General features: G+C 41.6%; 2 protein-coding genes and 1 long non-coding RNA gene across 16 annotated transcripts in view; 2 read left to right on the top strand and 1 right to left on the bottom strand.

The window, feature by feature from the left end:
- The window catches only part of LOC104004098 (uncharacterized), a 42747-nt gene extending 37066 nt beyond the window's left edge, over positions 1–5681 (top strand). For 3 of the 7 annotated variants that reach the window (XR_008537515.2, XR_010146725.1, XR_010146724.1), the window contains one exon: positions 284–5681. This is a non-coding gene — a long non-coding RNA (uncharacterized LOC104004098). The remainder of the gene's footprint in view (positions 1–283) is intronic. The other 4 variants (XR_010146730.1, XR_010146728.1, XR_010146731.1 and 1 more) reach the window with 4 other exon arrangements.
- Positions 1–13062, bottom strand: part of LOC112204054 (uncharacterized) — an 86002-nt gene extending 72940 nt beyond the window's left edge. For all 8 annotated transcript variants that reach the window (XM_063781213.1, XM_063781212.1, XM_063781214.1 and 5 more), the window contains exons 1-4: positions 12911–13062; positions 5683–5786; positions 4190–4239; positions 1419–1511 (exon numbers count right to left, since the gene is read on the bottom strand). In XM_063781213.1, coding sequence (XP_063637283.1) covers positions 1419–1511; positions 4190–4239; positions 5683–5786; positions 12911–13062 — 399 coding nt within the window. The remainder of the gene's footprint in view (positions 1–1418; positions 1512–4189; positions 4240–5682; positions 5787–12910) is intronic.
- Positions 13063–13118: 56 nt separating this feature from the next.
- Positions 13119–15439, top strand: LOC100608666 (protein FAM87A-like). Its single transcript, XM_063781235.1, is given in 1 exon segment — positions 13119–15439. A coding segment is annotated over 1 exon segment (480 nt). The 3' UTR covers positions 13599–15439.
- Positions 15440–17624: the final 2185 nt, after the last annotated feature.

The following is a 17624-nucleotide window of genomic DNA, read 5'->3' as shown; positions in this document are numbered from 1 at the left end:
GTAAATTCGAAGAAAAGCTACCCAGCAAATTATAGTAGTATGTGGTACACAGACAAAAAAAAAATTATGCAGTCGTCCAAATGACTGAAACTGATTAAATGCTGGTCCTGGTCTATGGATTCCCCCTCTGACAAAGCACAGAATACTCGCACCTTCTCCAGAGTCAGTGACCAAAGATGAGAGAGCAGGGCACCCAGCACAGAAACCACCAGGAGCCAACGACTTCCTCCTGTGCTCCATCCTATTCTCTCACTCACACCAGGAATTAAATCCTTTTATGTAGACAGATGGTCAAGAAGTGCTACTATAAAGCAACTCAGTATGGTCTGAACTATCAGAGAGCTACATGGAGAAATAGTTACTGCTAAACAGACCTCTCTGCTGATGTTTTTCCCGGCTACTTAAGTACTGAAAATTTCCACAAGGCTGAGTCAAATCTGCATTTCATCATCTATAAGAAAGGTACCTATCGAGAACACCCTGCTGGCCAGTGTGTAAATATCTAAAGGAGGACTCAGAAAACACCGGGGAAGTCCAGCCTGCACGTGGTGGCTGGGCTTCAGTGAAGCATGGAGCACAACAGGAGTTGTAAGTAGTAGTTACATCAGCAGCCCTGGAAATTCTGCTCAGGACCAAACTGAACAAATAACATTATCTAAAGCTTACAATTATTTAACTCCCTAAATTTTCTGTCCTCCCAGTAGCACTTTCAAATGCCTAAAAGCAATTAAAAGAAACATTTTTCCAATGTCTCACAGAACCATTAGAACCACAAAATTAATAGCTTCATAAACTATAGCTTCTATGTTATCCATAATAGAATGAAGGTGCATAAACCACATAGTAATTAATCTTTGGACAAAAGCAAACAATAAATGGAATATATGGCTAAGATCCTTTCTTTTTGAGTGTGGCCCAAGATAAAAATTTCTTCCAAAAGGGTATCATTAATGCAATAAGGCTTTTGTGGAATTCTATTTTGTATGAAATTCCTGTTTTCTATTAGCTACTTCTTCCTCTGTGACACAAGCCTCATTCCTTGTGAAAAACACGAAGCAGAAAACATTCGTGAAATCATCAGGTAAAGATCCCACGACCTTTCTATCACTGACACAGTATGTAGGTACATGGTACAACCCCCAAGGGACCACCTTGTGGCATCCTCAGCAACCACAGAGCCACAGGGCAGATGAGTGTTTGCTCCCACTGAGGCTCTGCAACCTCTGCCACCAATACTGGAGAAATCCTCCAACGTCACTGTTTTCTCCTGAACTTGTTCCCTTGTTTTACGATTAATACACAGCAAACAGGCACACCTTCAAGCTGCCAAAAGCATCTTAAACGTTGTACACTTACAATCTTCAAAATATAGTTGTTCAAAAGAGTCATCAAAGTAGTTTTTGAAATAGAACACTTACTTTGACCACATAATTGAACCTTCGGGTATCTTGAATTGCACTTGAGAAGTCTAACCGATTAAAGGCTTCTCCCAAGGTGCAATAGCCATGCCTCTGGAAGAGCAACACAGAAGTTAAAATTAGTCAATTAGCCAAAAAGAATTGGCAGTTAATGTCAATTGTGCAATTAAAAAAATTTTTGGCAAAGGACAATTTGTTTTTATTTTGAAGACTGATTTTAGATTTAGATGAGAGTATAGTAAAATTGTAGCAATGCTAATAATTTAAGCTGTTTATGTATACCTGAGACACCGTTAACTGACATTTTTTAGAACCTGCTGAAGTAATAGCAAAGACAAATATTTATTAAATATCTTGCTGGTTTGTTTTGTTGGGGACAAACTGGGGTGTGGACGACGTTAAAGCTAAGATCATAAAAGAACTGGATTCATTCTAGGCTACGCAACTAAAAATACATAAATCATCTGATTAACTGCATTGTAAGGATGTAGGTGTTATAAATATCTAGTTGAAACACAGGATTTCTCTGCAGGGGAGGCCTGCACTGCCCGAGTTTGAAGTATAACATGGGATTTCTCTCCAGAGCAGCCATGCACTGCCCAGGCTGGAAGTATGCTCAACCACAAGGATCAGGGCTGGGAGAGGCGCTTCGGTAGCAAGAAGGTGCCTCTGAAAACCAGCATTGGGATGGAGAGGGCTGAAGGCAAGTGCTGGATGTGACCATGGGCAGCTTTCAGGCTGGGAGCACGGATGCCAAGAACCCAAAACACCAAAAAAACTGGTGCTTAGACCCACAGGTCCAAGAACCGAAGGAAGAAAATGAAACAATTTATTTTCAGTACTGTAAACACTGCTGCTATTCTCTTAGATGTTTTTCTTCCATGATACACCCTTATCCTGTATTGGTTTGTATAGATTAGCACATTAGGTTTCAGAAGTCATTTTAAACTCCATCTTCATCCTCCATATTTGAAATATTTAAAATCTACAGATTTTCAGGTCAAAGTTGTAGAGATAAGTAAGCTAGAAAACAATAATAGAAAACATGAGATGATTGGTCTCAAATTCCAAACAGGTGACTTGAGATGTCCTAGAGAAAGCAGCTGGAGTCATAGCACCTTTGCCTCTAACAGCCGATGCACTCAGAGGCTCATGTGCTTCTGTGCGTCAACCCCAATCGCCCTGACGGGTGCACAACTCAACAAAATATACTCATTTAAAACATCCAAATATGTTGACTGAGTGCCTGCTATGTGGAAAACATTTTCCTGGGAACTCTGGGGAAAGGAAACACTCATTTTGATATAGATTATAATCTGAAATCCATCACAGCTGAGATTCCACACGATGGTGCAGCAGACACTTTCCAAGGTCACCACCCATCTCACAAAAGGAAATTAAATCTGATTCACAGAGCAGACCACAAAGAGCATGTCTGGACCTAGAACCACAGCATGTAACCTCGGAAGCAGTGAGACACCAGCCAGCATGGACAAGCAGCAGGCACTTGCTCTATACCAGGTGAGGGTGTGGAGACATGACATGGTGCAGGGACACCAGCACCCAGTCCTAGTTCTGGTCCCTCTCAGCCTTGTTAGGTTCTGGTTCCTAGGATTCCAGGGAACATCCCCACAGCCTCACAATAAGATCCTCCTTTCCTGTATATGCTACCTTGGATGGGATCCTCTGTTCTGTAATCAGTATGGCAACAGAGCAGATGAAATATTTAATGGTCTTTCATGAGCACTAAATGTTGTTTTTTACAAACTAGGTTAGATTCTGTCAAATAATCGTCTAATGGTGTATTTGAGTGTATATTAAGGATCTGATTCATTCTATACCCACTAACCATAACCAAACAGATTAAGTTTTCTTTCTCAGAATCTAATCCTTCAGTTTCTTGGAAGCTGGACTAGTTTCAGAGCATCTACAAACATTTCTGGAATATTTAACTTACCCTGAAATAACATATGATAGACAGTAATTCCCTAAATTATTTTCCCCAATTGTTGCAAAATAAAGCAAATGCAGAGTTTCTAGGACTATAAAAGGAACTCAACTTCCCGGATCCTAGTAAAGAAACAGGAAACAGCTTGAAGCTCTCTGGTTTGTTTTATGGCTCATGAAAAAGCTTTAGCCCAACTTGGCAAAAGAAAGGCAGGGAAAGAGTTCACATGGCTCTGCACAAACCCAACCCAATTACTAATTTCATGTTAGCCACTCTTTATGTGGAATTAGAGGGCTCACAGATGCCCTGCCCTCCAAAACACGCCACAGGGAGGACACATTCCCATCAGCATCAGGAGTTCATGCTAACACAGAGAAAATGCGTATGACTGCAGGAGTCCATGCTTGGTTTAAATAGCCCTGCTGTTGACTCAGATATGTACAGGTAGGCAGGAACCACACACTGCACACATATACCACATGCCACCACACACCATACATCCCACACACCGATGTGTGCACAAATACATGCACAACCATACATACACACCATACATACAACACACATACACCATACACACAACACACACCAATGTGTGCACAAATACACAGCCACATACCACATGCACATGCAAGCACACACAATGGAGAATCACTGCCTCAAAAGCTCCTCATATGCTATTATCTGTCAGAATGTGAACCATAGATCTGATATTGCAAAAGAAATGTGTTTTATGCAACTTTATTAATACATTTATTTAATGTGACTCCATATTCAACAGAAACAATCCAAGATACTCTTTTATTTATAATAGAATACTTACTTCTTTTGTGCTTTCTTTATGGACATAGATCCATTTTTCACGATAAAAACCTAGAATAAAAATTACCTTTGTTTTTAAAATCTGGCAAATCATTTCAAAATGAAGATTTTAAAGGAATTTAAATAATTTGACATATTAACAAAATTATCTGACTTACTATATTGACAAGAAATGCTTTTACTTGGTTGAATGCAAAAGAATTGCTTTGTTTCTTAAATCAGTTTAAGATATGAACAATGATTTCAGACAGTACCAAGTCCTAGTAACTTAGAAGAAAATTAGTATTTATTAATGACTGAAGCCATATGAAGACGTAAATGATTATAAAATGCAATTACATTACCACATTCCTATGTACCCTAATAAAAAGTTCTATTCTTCTGTTGCTGTGTATAGTACTCCATAGAAACAAATTTTTCAGATAAATCTTAAAAGTTTCAAGAATCACACTAACTGTATTCTCCATGTGACCCTATCTTCTTCATAAAGTAGTCCCCCCGTATTCACAGTTTCATCTTCTACAGTTTCAATTACCCACAGTCAGCTTTGGTTTGAAAACATTAAGTGGAAAATTCCAGAAATAAACCATTCATAAGTTTTAAATTGTGTGCCATTCTGGGTGGTGTCATGAAATCTCACACCGTCCTGCTCTGTCCTGCCTGGGATGCAAATCCTCCCTTTGTCAAGCGAGTCCTACACTACCCGCCCCTTGGTCACTCAGTAGCCATCTTGGTTATCGGATCACCTGTTGAGATATCACAGTGCTTGTGTTTAAAGAACCCTTATTGTACTTCATAATAGCCCCAAAGTGCAAGAGCGGTGATGGTGGCCATCTTGCTATAACTGTTTCATTTTATTATTATTCTCGTTAATCTCTTACTGCACCTAATTTATAAATTAAACTTTATTATAAGTGTGTATATACAGAAAAAAAAACATAGTATCCATAAGGTTTGGTAGTATCCACAGTTTCAGGCATCCACTGGAGGTCTATCCCCTGAGGTAAGGGAGCCTACTATACATTAACATGTGTCTTGGTAACTCACAGATATGCTGCATGATAGAACTCTATGCCCTCTCACAGATAGGTCCCACCTCCAGCCTTCCCCTGCTGCCATCTAACATCCTAAACTCCAGCTCTGAATGTCTGTCTCCTGCTGTGAATCTTCAGTGACTTCAAAACTCAAGTCAGGACACCTCTCAGTTTGGCCTCACTGCTGAAGATTGAGCTGAATTCATGACCATAATTCACGCATTCAGATTCATGGGCTGTTTTGTGGGTTTTGCTATCTCTTATTTTGTTTTTGCACATCTTACCCACTGAAACGTTGGGCTGCAAAAAGTTTGATCACTAAATATGTAGGCAATGCTGGATACTGGGCTGTTATTTACATATTTGTATCACCTTTTATTTCATAAGATAGCATTGTCAGAGTAATTTAGTATTTCAACATAATCAACAAGTAAAATAAAATTAATGAGAATGATCTTACTTTGAGTATTTGTGTCATTTCTAAAATGGTCCTTTTTCCTTTTTTTGGATGCATATTCATGCTCTTCATAATTGAATATTTCTCCATCTTCACTATTTAAGATACTGAAATAAAGACATATTCTATTAAAATATTTTTTCAGGGAGATCTTCATTTGGCTTTTCTTTTGTAAAAGGATACAAATACTTCAAAGTGACAGACTGTGGGCTTGAAGTCACAGGGGTAATGTCTAATACATTTTTGTTTCATTTTGAGAAATAAGATGTATCCTGGTTCTTTGAGAATATTGTACCAGAAAGTGCTGAACATGTTTTAGAATCTCTGAAGGGTCTTGATATGCTTATCCAAGGTAGTTTCAAACATCAAAATGGCTTATTAAAACAGAGATTTTTTTAAAAAACAACTATTAAAACTCCAGAAAAAAGATGGTAAGAACGTGATGATACCCAATACTGACCAATGACTTGATGTATCCCTTACCCCATGCTGAGTAACCACTCAACATTTCTGTTTACTCCCTATATGTTTAAGGGTTTAACTGAAGTTAATTATTACTGCACTGAACATGTTTTTATTAAGCACCAACCACATACACTGTTAACACATTTAACTGGAACCAGGTGAAGTGACATGTATATTTTTACTATTTAAATACATTTAATTAAAAGCTGTTCTTTGTGAAACAAGAAAATCAAATCATAAGGCAATAACTAAACAATGGGAACACCTTTTACTTTTTAAAAAAATGTCTTCCTTACAGAAAAAAAAAACCTGTAAATAGTAATCCACATCCTCAAAACTAAAGATGTGTAAAATTTTTATTTTCCACACACTGATAACAGATTTTCAGTGTAAAGTGAGGAAGGAAGCTCTGTGGAGACAAGCTGGTTGGTGGAGGCATGCAAGAGTGGTGCTCAAATCCAAGGAACTAAAATTGCTTATTTGCCGGTCATCGTTCTTTGACAAGAAAATTGTATACAAGCCCCTTTCCACTCACCACTATTCACTTTTAGTAAAAAACAGCTGACTTTGCCAAATGAGTCACTTTCTCACTGTCAGAACAGACTTAAACAGCAGTGCCAACAGTTGTAAATCATCAAGACAAGCAAAGCATATTTGAAAAACATACAAACAACTGAACTTTTTGTGGCAGACATTATAACAGCAATTTATGGAAATGTGTTGATGTTTGTATTTTATATTTAGTCTTACACCAGTTTGTTATCATTGATTGAAATACTGAATGTAGAAGCTTTAGAATCTAAAAGGGCTTTTCTAACGAAAATTACAAACATATCAAAGGAAAAGCACAAATACAATGTTCTCCAGAAATAGTGTCGCAGAAATAAAGACAGAATATGGAAGGAGACAGGACTGCTGACTAATCTCATACGTACAGGAAGAAGGACACTCCATGCAGCTTAGCTCCAACATGTGAGCGTGGGACAGAAAAGCAAGGTGAACCTAAAGACATCCCATGGACACACTGAGCTGGAACCAACTCTGCCCATAGGTGGTGGGGCCAGGTTCAGATGCTTGCAGTAACCGCATCCTCCTGTGAATCTGGGTCTACATGGCTGTGGCTCCCTGGGGGCTACCCACACTGTGGGTTCCACAGGTGGAGGTGACCTTCTTGGGCACTGCTGGGACACTTCCTGGGTCTGCCTGGGCAGTGGTAGGGCTCAGAGAACTTCAGCGTTAGGGCCTTGGGGAGTCTATGTCAGACTTGAGGACCAAGCCTGGGCTCACAAATGACAACTGGGCTACTATTTTTACAAAGTATTTTAAATGGGGAAAAAGCCATTATTTTTTGGTTGTGGGTTTTACACTGTCAGGTAAATAAAAATGTACAAGTAGAGAAGAAAGATGAATGCTTCTGAAATTTAAATTCGACACATTAAAATGTTAATAAAGGAGTATTTAATTTATAAATCTTTCTATTCTGCATGTATCAACTACATTTCATAGCAATCAACTACATGTCATAGCAAACATGTTCTCTTTTTATAACCTTCAAGACAAACATCACCTACTCTGACGTAAAAACAAGGGAACCTGCCCAACAACTTGATTAAAAAATGTCAAACAACTTCAACAGACACTTCTCCAAAGAAGAGACACAGCAGCCAACAAGCCCATGAAAAGATGCTCCACATCATGAATTGTTAGGTAAATGCAAATTAACACTACAATGAGATACTACCTCACACTCATTATGAGGCTACTGGCAAATTAAAAAAAAAAAAGAAAGTTTAACAAGTGGTGTTGACATGGATGTGGGGAAACTGGATCCTTCGTGCAATGTTGGTGGAAATGGAGGATGGTATAGCTACTATAGGAAACAGTATGGAGGTTCTTCAAAAAATTAAACACAGAATTACCATATGATCCAGCAATTCCACTTCTGGGAATATATTCAAAAGAACTGAAAGCAGAGAATGAAAGATACTTGTATACCCATGTTCATAGCAGTATTACTTGCAACAGATAAACATGGAAGCAACCCACATGTCCATCAGTGGATGAATAGATAAGCAAAATGTGGTGTACACTATACACAATATGGAGTATTATTCAGTCTGAAAAAGGAAATGCTGACACATGCTACAATAGGGCTGAAACTTGAGGACGTTACGCTGAGATAAGACAGTCACAAAAGGACACATACTGTCTGATTTGACTTATATGAGGTACTCAGAAAAGTCAAATCATACAGACAGAAAATAGAAAGCCAGTTACCAGGTCTGGGGGTGCTGGAGAATGAAAAGTTAGCATTTAATGGGGACAGAGTTTCAGTGTGGGAAGATGTAAAAGTTGTAGAGATGTATGGTGGTAATGGTTGCACAATAATGTGAATGTACTTAACACCACTGAACTGTACATTTAAACATGGTTAGGATGGCAATTTTATGTTATGTGTATTTTGCTGCAATCAAAGATAAACTGTGCAAGAGAGGAGAGGAAGTAGCAGCTTGTCTTGTTCATGCTGTCTGAGGTGCATGTCGGAGGGATGGGGTGGGGGCGGGAAGTGTTAAAAACAAAGAATAGAACGTTATACAACACAAGCGGAAAACACAGGGCACAAACGCACTTGTATAAAACACAGAGTTTCCATAAACTTAAAACATGTCTGAATGATGGAGCTAACAGCCCTTAACTCCCCACACCCAGGCTGCACCACAGCATATGTCACCGCCTTGCTTGCAAATGTGCCCAAAAGGCAATGACATTCCAAGTTTCCTCTGACAAGCCCAAGGACAGGGCAATGAGTTTTCCAAGTTCCTTTCCATTCAAGAAAAGGAAGAGAAGAGAATAGAGAAGAATCAACAAAACAACTCCAAATAGAAGTAAACGAGAGCCAAGAACGGAACTATTTCTCATAATTAAACCCCAATTTCTATAAATTACAATCCTCATTCTAGTGATGACCTATAATAAGATTTGCACTTTCCTCTGATGGTATTTTCCTTAAGAGATGGATAACAAGGTCTTAATCTTCATCTCCCAGACCACTCTAGGGTTCTACGCACAGGCTTTACAGAAATGTGCTGTTATGGGCCATCATCTTCAAATCATTTCCACACAAGTCTAGGAAAATAAGACAGGCTAGGATAAGCCTCCGGTTTTTAAAATTGCTAATCAAGGGCATCAGTTCTTAACTATATTGCTGTAAGATATGTCACAAAACTTTTGTTACCAGTAAGAAAAATGACCAACATTTGTGAATGATTTAATTTTTAATAATTATTAAAGTACTACACTACATATAATAAAAAATAATACATACTCATAAACTCAACTTCCTTGAGTTGCCAGTAGGAAGCAACCCTGCCGAGCTCTTGATTTTGGATTTCTGGCCTCCAGAATTGTGAGGACATATATTTCTGTGGTTTTAAGCCACTGAGTTTGTGGTTATGGAATCCCAGAAAATGAATAAAATTATCTATCTTTTCAAGTTACTTCAGTTTGATATTGATTATGAAAGGTACATATATGCTATCAAACAGAAGAGACTTTAGGGAGAAAAAATCTCGCATAAATGCAACAAGTTGCCATGACTCTAAGTGCCAAGGTAATATAACATGCAAACTGTGATAATTTCACCAAAACCAAAACAAAGTGGAACAAATCCTCAAACACAGTTGTTGATAATTCCCACCCTGGCCTCCTCTGACATTTCCTTTGGATCAATTTGGCTGCACCTCTTCTGTCAAGCAGGAGCTGGACGACATTTTGGTCAGCTCCTCCTCAGAGGGGAGCTACAATCTCTGCTCTAACAATCCCCAATTGTTGTCTTAAGTTAGACTGTGTTCATCAATGGCTACCTACTAAACTTAGCTTTTTATCTGTACATTTTCCAATCAGGTCGTATTATTTTCTCCTGGTAGGCAAATGTTTACATTTATCCATTTTCCTGATATAAAGCTACTTCGTATCAGTGTGTTATTAGTCTCTAATTATAAGAAGATAATCCAGAAGAGAAAGTCCAGTCAATTTTATATAAGTTAAAAAAAAAAGATGTGAAACCTATTTTTAGAATTAACATTTCCTTCCTAAATATCTAACACGACACACTTACGGACTCTTAACACACCCTTCTTACATGAAGGGAGCAGCAGAGCAGAGGGCGACAAGAGCACCAAGGCCAGGTGGAGCCACAGCCAATGTGGGCCCATCTCACTCCGCAGGGAGAAGCAACTGCACTGTGCACAGAGTGCAATCTGGCAGAAGGGAAACGCCCTCTTAAAGAGCTTCAGATGCAGCAACCTTGAAGAAGGGCTGTGCCAGAAAGTCCACCAGATGAGGCCGCAAACCTATCAAAGGGCATCAGACACTCTGTGCACAGGGTACACAAAACAATGCCTCCCACATTCTGTGACTTCCTGCGTGTGCCACTTGGACCACCACACTCCCTACCTGCACCATCTTACCTGGACAGACTAAATCTCAGCCACCTCAGGACTAGGATATTAACATGGCTTCCAGTTCTATAAATTCCTCCCCCTTAAGAATGCATGTCTGTAAAATCAGAAATGATGAAAACTGGACTTGTGAGTGGCTTTGTAGTAGGGATTACAGGTCCAGAATAGAATAGGTTCAGTAACATATTTAAGATATTTAAGGGAAAAAATATAAGCCAAAGATTTAACATCTAAATAGTGACTATCAAGGGTAAAAGTCACACATATTTTTTATGAGTACACACAAACACAGGAAGTACGGTGACCAGGAGCTGAGGGATGACCCACTAAAGAATAAGCTCCGGAAACCAAAATGACTAGAGGCAGATGCAAAGGTGAGCTGCAGGGTGGTCTGTATTTATCTGTGGAGCTGCTGGCACATGACGGTGATAAAAGTGCAGCATGCCATGGTTACCAGCTTGGACAATGCAGACAAAGAACAACCACCAGAGAAGTGGTAGGGGCGGGCAGAAGATGTGCAGGGGCCAACTGGGACTGGGGTGTCCATCAGCTAACTGCAGTATCAGGTACTATGGGGAGCCAACCAAAGAAACTAAGTGTTTGCTATAAAGGCATTAGGATAAAAGTGGAAAAAAAAAAGGGAGGAAGAAAGCCCTCTTAAATACCAAAAGGGTAAAAGCAAATAAAATAGAACAAGGGATTCCCTGTTATCTGTGATGTAAAAAATGGACTTGGCTCACCTATTAAATGGAAAACAGTCTTGGATTGGCTCACAAAGCAAAATCAAACACCATACTGCATATAAGATATACAGCTATAAAAGGCTGGGAAAATATATAGAGAATTTATAGGACTCAGAAAAAAAGTAACTGTCACAGGAAACTTTATAGCATTAAATAACTATATCAATACAAATTTAAATAATAAAAATAAATTATTTAAACATATAACTGAAAAAGCCAGAAAAAGAATAAGTGAACCAAAAGAAAGGGGTGAATTATTACAAATAAAAGCAGATATTATTAAGTAGAAAAAGAATAGAACTAAGAAGTAAATCCAAAAGCTGGCTCTCAAGAGAAAATAATCAACCAAAACAAACCACTAGGTATCTGATTAGAAAAAAAAAAAAAATAAGAAAGTTACAAGTGCTAACAAGAAAAATTTAAACGTTGTAAAAGATAAGGAAAAGAAAGGGATAGAGAGAAAAACGTGTAGATTAAGAGACTTTAAAAACATATCAAATTTTAAGAATAAAACAACACTAAACTATAGTGTCTAGGGATATACACTTGGTGATAAAACTATAAAGATTAGGGAAATGATTACCATAAGAGTTTGGGAAGTGGTTATTTTTGGGGAGAGGAAGTAGGTTATAATAGAAATGGGACATGTGGTGGGCGCTTCTGGGATGATTGATAAAGTTCTATTCCTTGACCTGGGTGTGGTTACAAGGATGTTTCCTTTATAAAAATGAAGAAAAACATTAAAAAATCATTACAGGCAACTTTATAAAACTCTTTGCAGTAAGTTAGAAGTAGATGAAACATTTTTTTAAAATATTAAATTTAATGCTATTCCAATACAAAATCAAGTTTTTTTCTTAGAGCTAAACAAGTTAATTATAAAATGCATTTAAGAACAAGAAGAAACTATCCTAAAATTCATATGGAATGAAAAGAGAGCCCAAACAGCCAAAGCAATCCTAAGCAAAAAGAACAAAGCCAGAGGCATCACACTACTCAACTTCAAACTATACTATACAGCCCCAGTAACCAAAACAGCTTCTGTACTGGTACAAAAACAGACTCATAGACCAATGAACAGAACAGAAAACTCAGAAATAAAGCCACACGCCTACAACCATCCAATCTTTGACAAGGCCAGCAAAAGCAGCAGTGGAAAAAGACCATCCTATTCAATATATGGTGTTGGAATAACTGGCTAGCCACATACAGAAGACTGAAGCCAGACTCCTACCTTTCACCATATACAAAAATTAACTCAAAATATATTAAAGATTTCAATGTAAGACTTCAAACTGTAAGATCCTGGAAGATAACCTAGGAAATACTCTTCTTGACGTTGGCCTTGGCAAAGAATTTTTGGCTAAGTTCCCAAAAACAATTGCAACAAAACAAAATTGGCAAGTAGAATTTAACTAAATGAAAGAGCTTCTGCACAGCAAGAGAAACGTTTGACAGAGAATACAGACAACCTACGGAATGAGAGAAACTATTTGCAAACTATGCATCTGACAAAGGCCTAATATCCAGAATCTACAGGGAACTTATGCAAAAAACGTTCACCTTCTGTCTGTGTTCACGTCACCAAGAGAATAGAAAGGAAAAGGGAAGAATGCAAAAGTCAAAGACACGTCACCCTCCTTGAGACAGCTCCAGTCCAGGCCAAATCTCAGCCTGCCCTTGGTCCGCTGTGGTTGGGCCTGCACCCAAGCCATGAGCACACGCAGCAATTGTGGCAGCAGAAGCTTCCTCTGGGCTCAGACTCAGGCTGATGCTGCGTCAGGACCTGCCGCGGTCTCGGCTGGGCTTCCTGGGACTCGGTGGTTGTGGGCTGATTGTAAAGCATGGAATGACTCTTAGAAACTGGGCGTCATTCTTTGTGGTTTTCCCAGCTTGGTCCCTGATGATACTCCAGGCCTTAGGAGACATGCTGAATATTTATTATGCTTACATTCAAGCAACATGAACCCTTAAGGTTGATGTAGCTCCCCGTCTTTTTTTCCCAGAAGGAGGAGCACTGAAGGAACATTTTTCCAGTATGGATTCTTTCCAGCTCCGAGAAGCTGGAGGCACACGGATCCCTCGGCCAGCTCCCATCTATGGACGTGCTGTAGTCACAAGGACTGTGACTAAGGCTCAGTCCCTGAGGAGTGCCTTGGCATGGGCTGCTTTAGGCTGTAAACACCCAGTTTTATCCACTTTATGTGAAGAAAGCCAACAAGGGGCATGGAGTGAGTTCCGCAGGTTTTAGCGGCTGTGGCGGCTGGTGCTCAGTGGGGGTGATGGAGGGAAGGCGCCTCCCTCTGGGGGCCCCGAGGTCTGTGCGGGAATCAGCTCTGCAGCTGTGTCCAGGGGCAGCCGTAGACCACACACGGCAGGCTCACAGCTCTGTTCCATGAGAACTTTATACACAAAAGCAGACAGGCTGGGCTTGGCCTCTGGATCATAATCTGCTGACCCCTGGGTAAGAAATTTTAAATATTTACTTAATTCTGTTCAACAGAAGGGGTGATATACTGAGGAGTGAATAATGGGAAAGATCTGATTCAGATGTATCAGGAAGGACTGGTGTAAATTCAACTTATTAACTGAATTCACAGTATTCGTGTTTTATGCCTTTAGGGGTTAAAAATGGGTCACACACGAGCAGCATGCACTTCACTGGCGTGGCAGGGCACCTCAGTGTTTACATGTGTGGTTCCCATGCTTACCAGGGCTGGAGGCCCCTGTTAGTAGTGAAGTGCATGTGGAGTTCTGGATACTTTTCCTGGCTTTCTCTATTTGTATGAGCTTGTGCAGTTAGAGGTTTGGGCTGAATTTGGGTAGAAATGGGTGGCTCACAGGCTGCAAAAGTTCTGTGGACCCCTTTTCCCCCAGCTGATTAATGTTGTAAATATTAGAATATTGTTACATAAAAGTCTGGATTTTTAGTTTCTTTCACATTGGAATAGCTGCCAACATTGGGCCTGCATTCATCTCTCTAGGGCAACGTCGGCTGCAGCGGAGATGGCTGCTCCCCGGTGGGGTGTGTGCTCGGCCTGCAGCCCCCGCCCTCCGGACTCCATTCGCCTCCGCTCTCAGGTTTGCACCTCGTCATTGTCTTCTAATTTTGCATCCCTGGACTGCGTGACCTACAAGGCTCTCAGCACAACAAGACTCTATGATTCTGTCTATTAGAACAAAAAGCCAGTGAGGCAAGTGTATCATCCTGTTGAATTCACAGCATTAACTCTGGGAGTTGGGGACAGTGTCTATTCTTTCTCCAGACACTCTCTGTTTCTCCTGGATGGAAAGGTTCTGCTACTTGTCCCGTGGTCAGGCCCAGCCAATGGAACGGAATGGAAGTGACTCTGCCCCTTATTGGCAGAAACTTTAAAAGCCGCACAACGTTCCTGCACCCTCCCCTCTGCCATGAGCCTGGCAGTGCTCAGGATGGGAAAATTATCTCACCTGGGCCTGAGGATACAGGAGCTACCCCCAGCCTGCAGTGGAAGAGAAGCATGGACGAGTGATTAAACTTTGTGTTTTCAAGCCACAGAGGTTTTTTGAAGTTGTTTGCTACCATGCTTTGTCCCTACAAACACAGTCATGGAGAAGGCCAGTGGCAGACCCTGAGCTGTTCGCGCATCTGTTCACCAGTATCCAGAATAACAATAGATTTTTGAAACATTCCTGAGAAAATTCTGGGAGTTGCATAGCGGCCAGTCTTATTCTCTAAAGTTGTTCCTTCTAAAGGGTGGGATGACTGAAAATTTCAGAAAAGCAAACCACCGCTGAAAGGCAACATTATTTCTGTTGGCAGAAGGCGGCCTGAGCAATCTAGATTTTCCACAGTTCACCAACTCCTTTTTAAGGAAATATGGCTGTGAGAGGAATAAAACATGATTCCTACCTTTAAGGAACTCAGAGAAGTGAATTAAAGGAAGTCACAGATCAGACAACCAACCACACAAAGTTTCTAAGAGCAAACTGTTCAGGTCGGCAAGTCACTCTTATCCACTGTTTTGCCTTCTAAGGTTTCAGTTACTCCCAGTCATGGTCCAAAAACATTAAATGAAAAATTCCAGAAATAAACAATACACACGTTATAAATCGTGTTTCATTCTGACTAGCGTGATGAAGTCTCATGCCGTCCCACTCAGCCCCACGTGGGGTGTGACTCCTCCCTCTGTCCAGCAGATCCACCCTGTCTATACTACATGCTTTTCCAGCAGATCCACCATGTCTAGACTACCTGCGTGGCCAGCAGATCCACCCTATCTACACTACCTGCTTTTCCAGCAGATCCACCCTGTCTACACTACCTGCCTGTACAGCAGACCTGCCCTGTCTACACTACCTGCCTAGCTAGTATATCCACCCTATCCACACTACCTGCCTGGCCAGCATATCCGCCCTGTCTACACTACCTGCCTACCCAGCAGATCCGCCCTGTCTACACTACCTGCCAGGCCAGTAGATCCACGCTATCTACACTACCTGCCTGGCCAGGAGATCCACCCTGTCAACACTACCTGCTTGTCCAGCAGGTCCACACTGTCTACACTACCTGCCTGTCCAGCAGGTGCACCCTATCTACAATACCTGACTGTCCAGCAGATCCACCCTGTCGACACTACCTGCCTGTTCAAAAGATCCACCCTGTCTATATTACCTGCCTATCCAGCAGAACTACCCTGTCTACACTACCAACCTCCACAGCAGATCCAACCTGCCTATACTACCTGCCTGGCCAGTAGATGCGCCCTGTCTTCACTACCTGCTTGTCCAGCAGGTCCACCCTGTCTACACTACCTGCCTGGCCAGCAGATCCGACTTGTCTACACTACCTGCCTGCCCAGCAGAACCGCCCTATCTACACTACCTGCCTGGCCAGCAGATCCATCCTGTCTAAACTACCTGCTTGTCCAGCAGATCCACCCTCTCTACACTACCTGCCTGTCCAGCAGGTGCATTTTCTCTACACTACCTGCCTGTCCAGAAGATCCACCCTGTATGCACCACCTACCTGTCCAGTAAATCCACTCTGACTATATTACCTGTCTATCCAGCAGATCTACCCTGTCTACACTACTTGCCTGGCCAGTAGATCCATGCTATCTATACAACCTGCCTGTCCAGCAGATCGAGCCTGTCTATACTACCTGCCTGTCGAGCAGATCCACCCTGTCTATACCACCTGCCTATCCAGTAGGTCCACCCTGTCTACACTACCTGCCTGGCCAGCAGACCCACCCTGTCTACACCACCTGCTTTTCCAGCAGTTCCACCTTGTCTACACTACCTGCCTCTCCAGCAGTTCCACCCTATCTACACTACCTGCTTGTCCAGCAGATCCACCCTGTATACACTACCTGCCAGTCCAGCAGATCCACCCTGTATACACTACCTGCCTGTCCAGCACATCCACCCTGTATACACTACCTGCCTGGCCAGCATATCCACCCTGTCAACACTACCTGCTTTTCCAGTAGATCCGCCCTGTCTGCAATGCCTGCCTATCCAGCAGATCCACCCTGTCTATACTACCTGCCTGTCCAGCAGATCCAACCTGTCTACACTACCTGCCTGTCCAGCAGATCCACCCTGTTTATACTACCTGCCTGTCCAGCAGATCCACCCTGTCTACACTACCTGCCTGTCCAGCAGATCCACCCTGTCTACACTACCTGCCTGTCCAGCAGATCCGCCCTGTCTATACTACTTCCCAGTCCAGCAGATCGACCCTGTCTACACTACCGGCCTGGCCAGCAGATCTGCCCTGTCTATACTACCTACCTCTCCAGTAGATCCAACCTTTCTATACTACCTACCTGTCCAGCAGATCCGCCCTGTCTACACTACCTGCTTGGCCAGTATATCCACCCTATCTACACTACCTGCCTGGCCAGCAGATCCGCCTTGTCTACACTACCTGCCTGCCCAGCAGAACCGCCCTATCTACATTACCTTCCTGTCCAGCAGATCCATCCTGTCTACACTACCTGCTTGTCCAGCAGATCCACCCTCTCTACACTACCTGCCTGTCCGGCAGGTGCATTTTCTCTACACTACCTGCCTGTCCAAAACATTCACCCTGTATACACCACCTACCTGTCCAGTAAATCCACTCTGTCTATACTACCCGTGTATCCAGCAGATCTACCCTGTCTACCCTACTTGCCTGGCCAGTAGATCCATGCTATCTACACTACCTGCCTGTCGAGCAGGTCCACCCTGTGTACACTACCTGCCTGAACACCAGAACAACCCAGTCTACACTACCTACCTCGCCAGT

The sequence above is a fragment of the Pan troglodytes genome, chromosome 8 (assembly GCF_028858775.2).
Source record: "Pan troglodytes isolate AG18354 chromosome 8, NHGRI_mPanTro3-v2.0_pri, whole genome shotgun sequence".
NCBI lineage: Eukaryota > Metazoa > Chordata > Mammalia > Primates > Hominidae > Pan > Pan troglodytes.
This window is presented reverse-complemented; position numbering and strand designations above follow the sequence as displayed.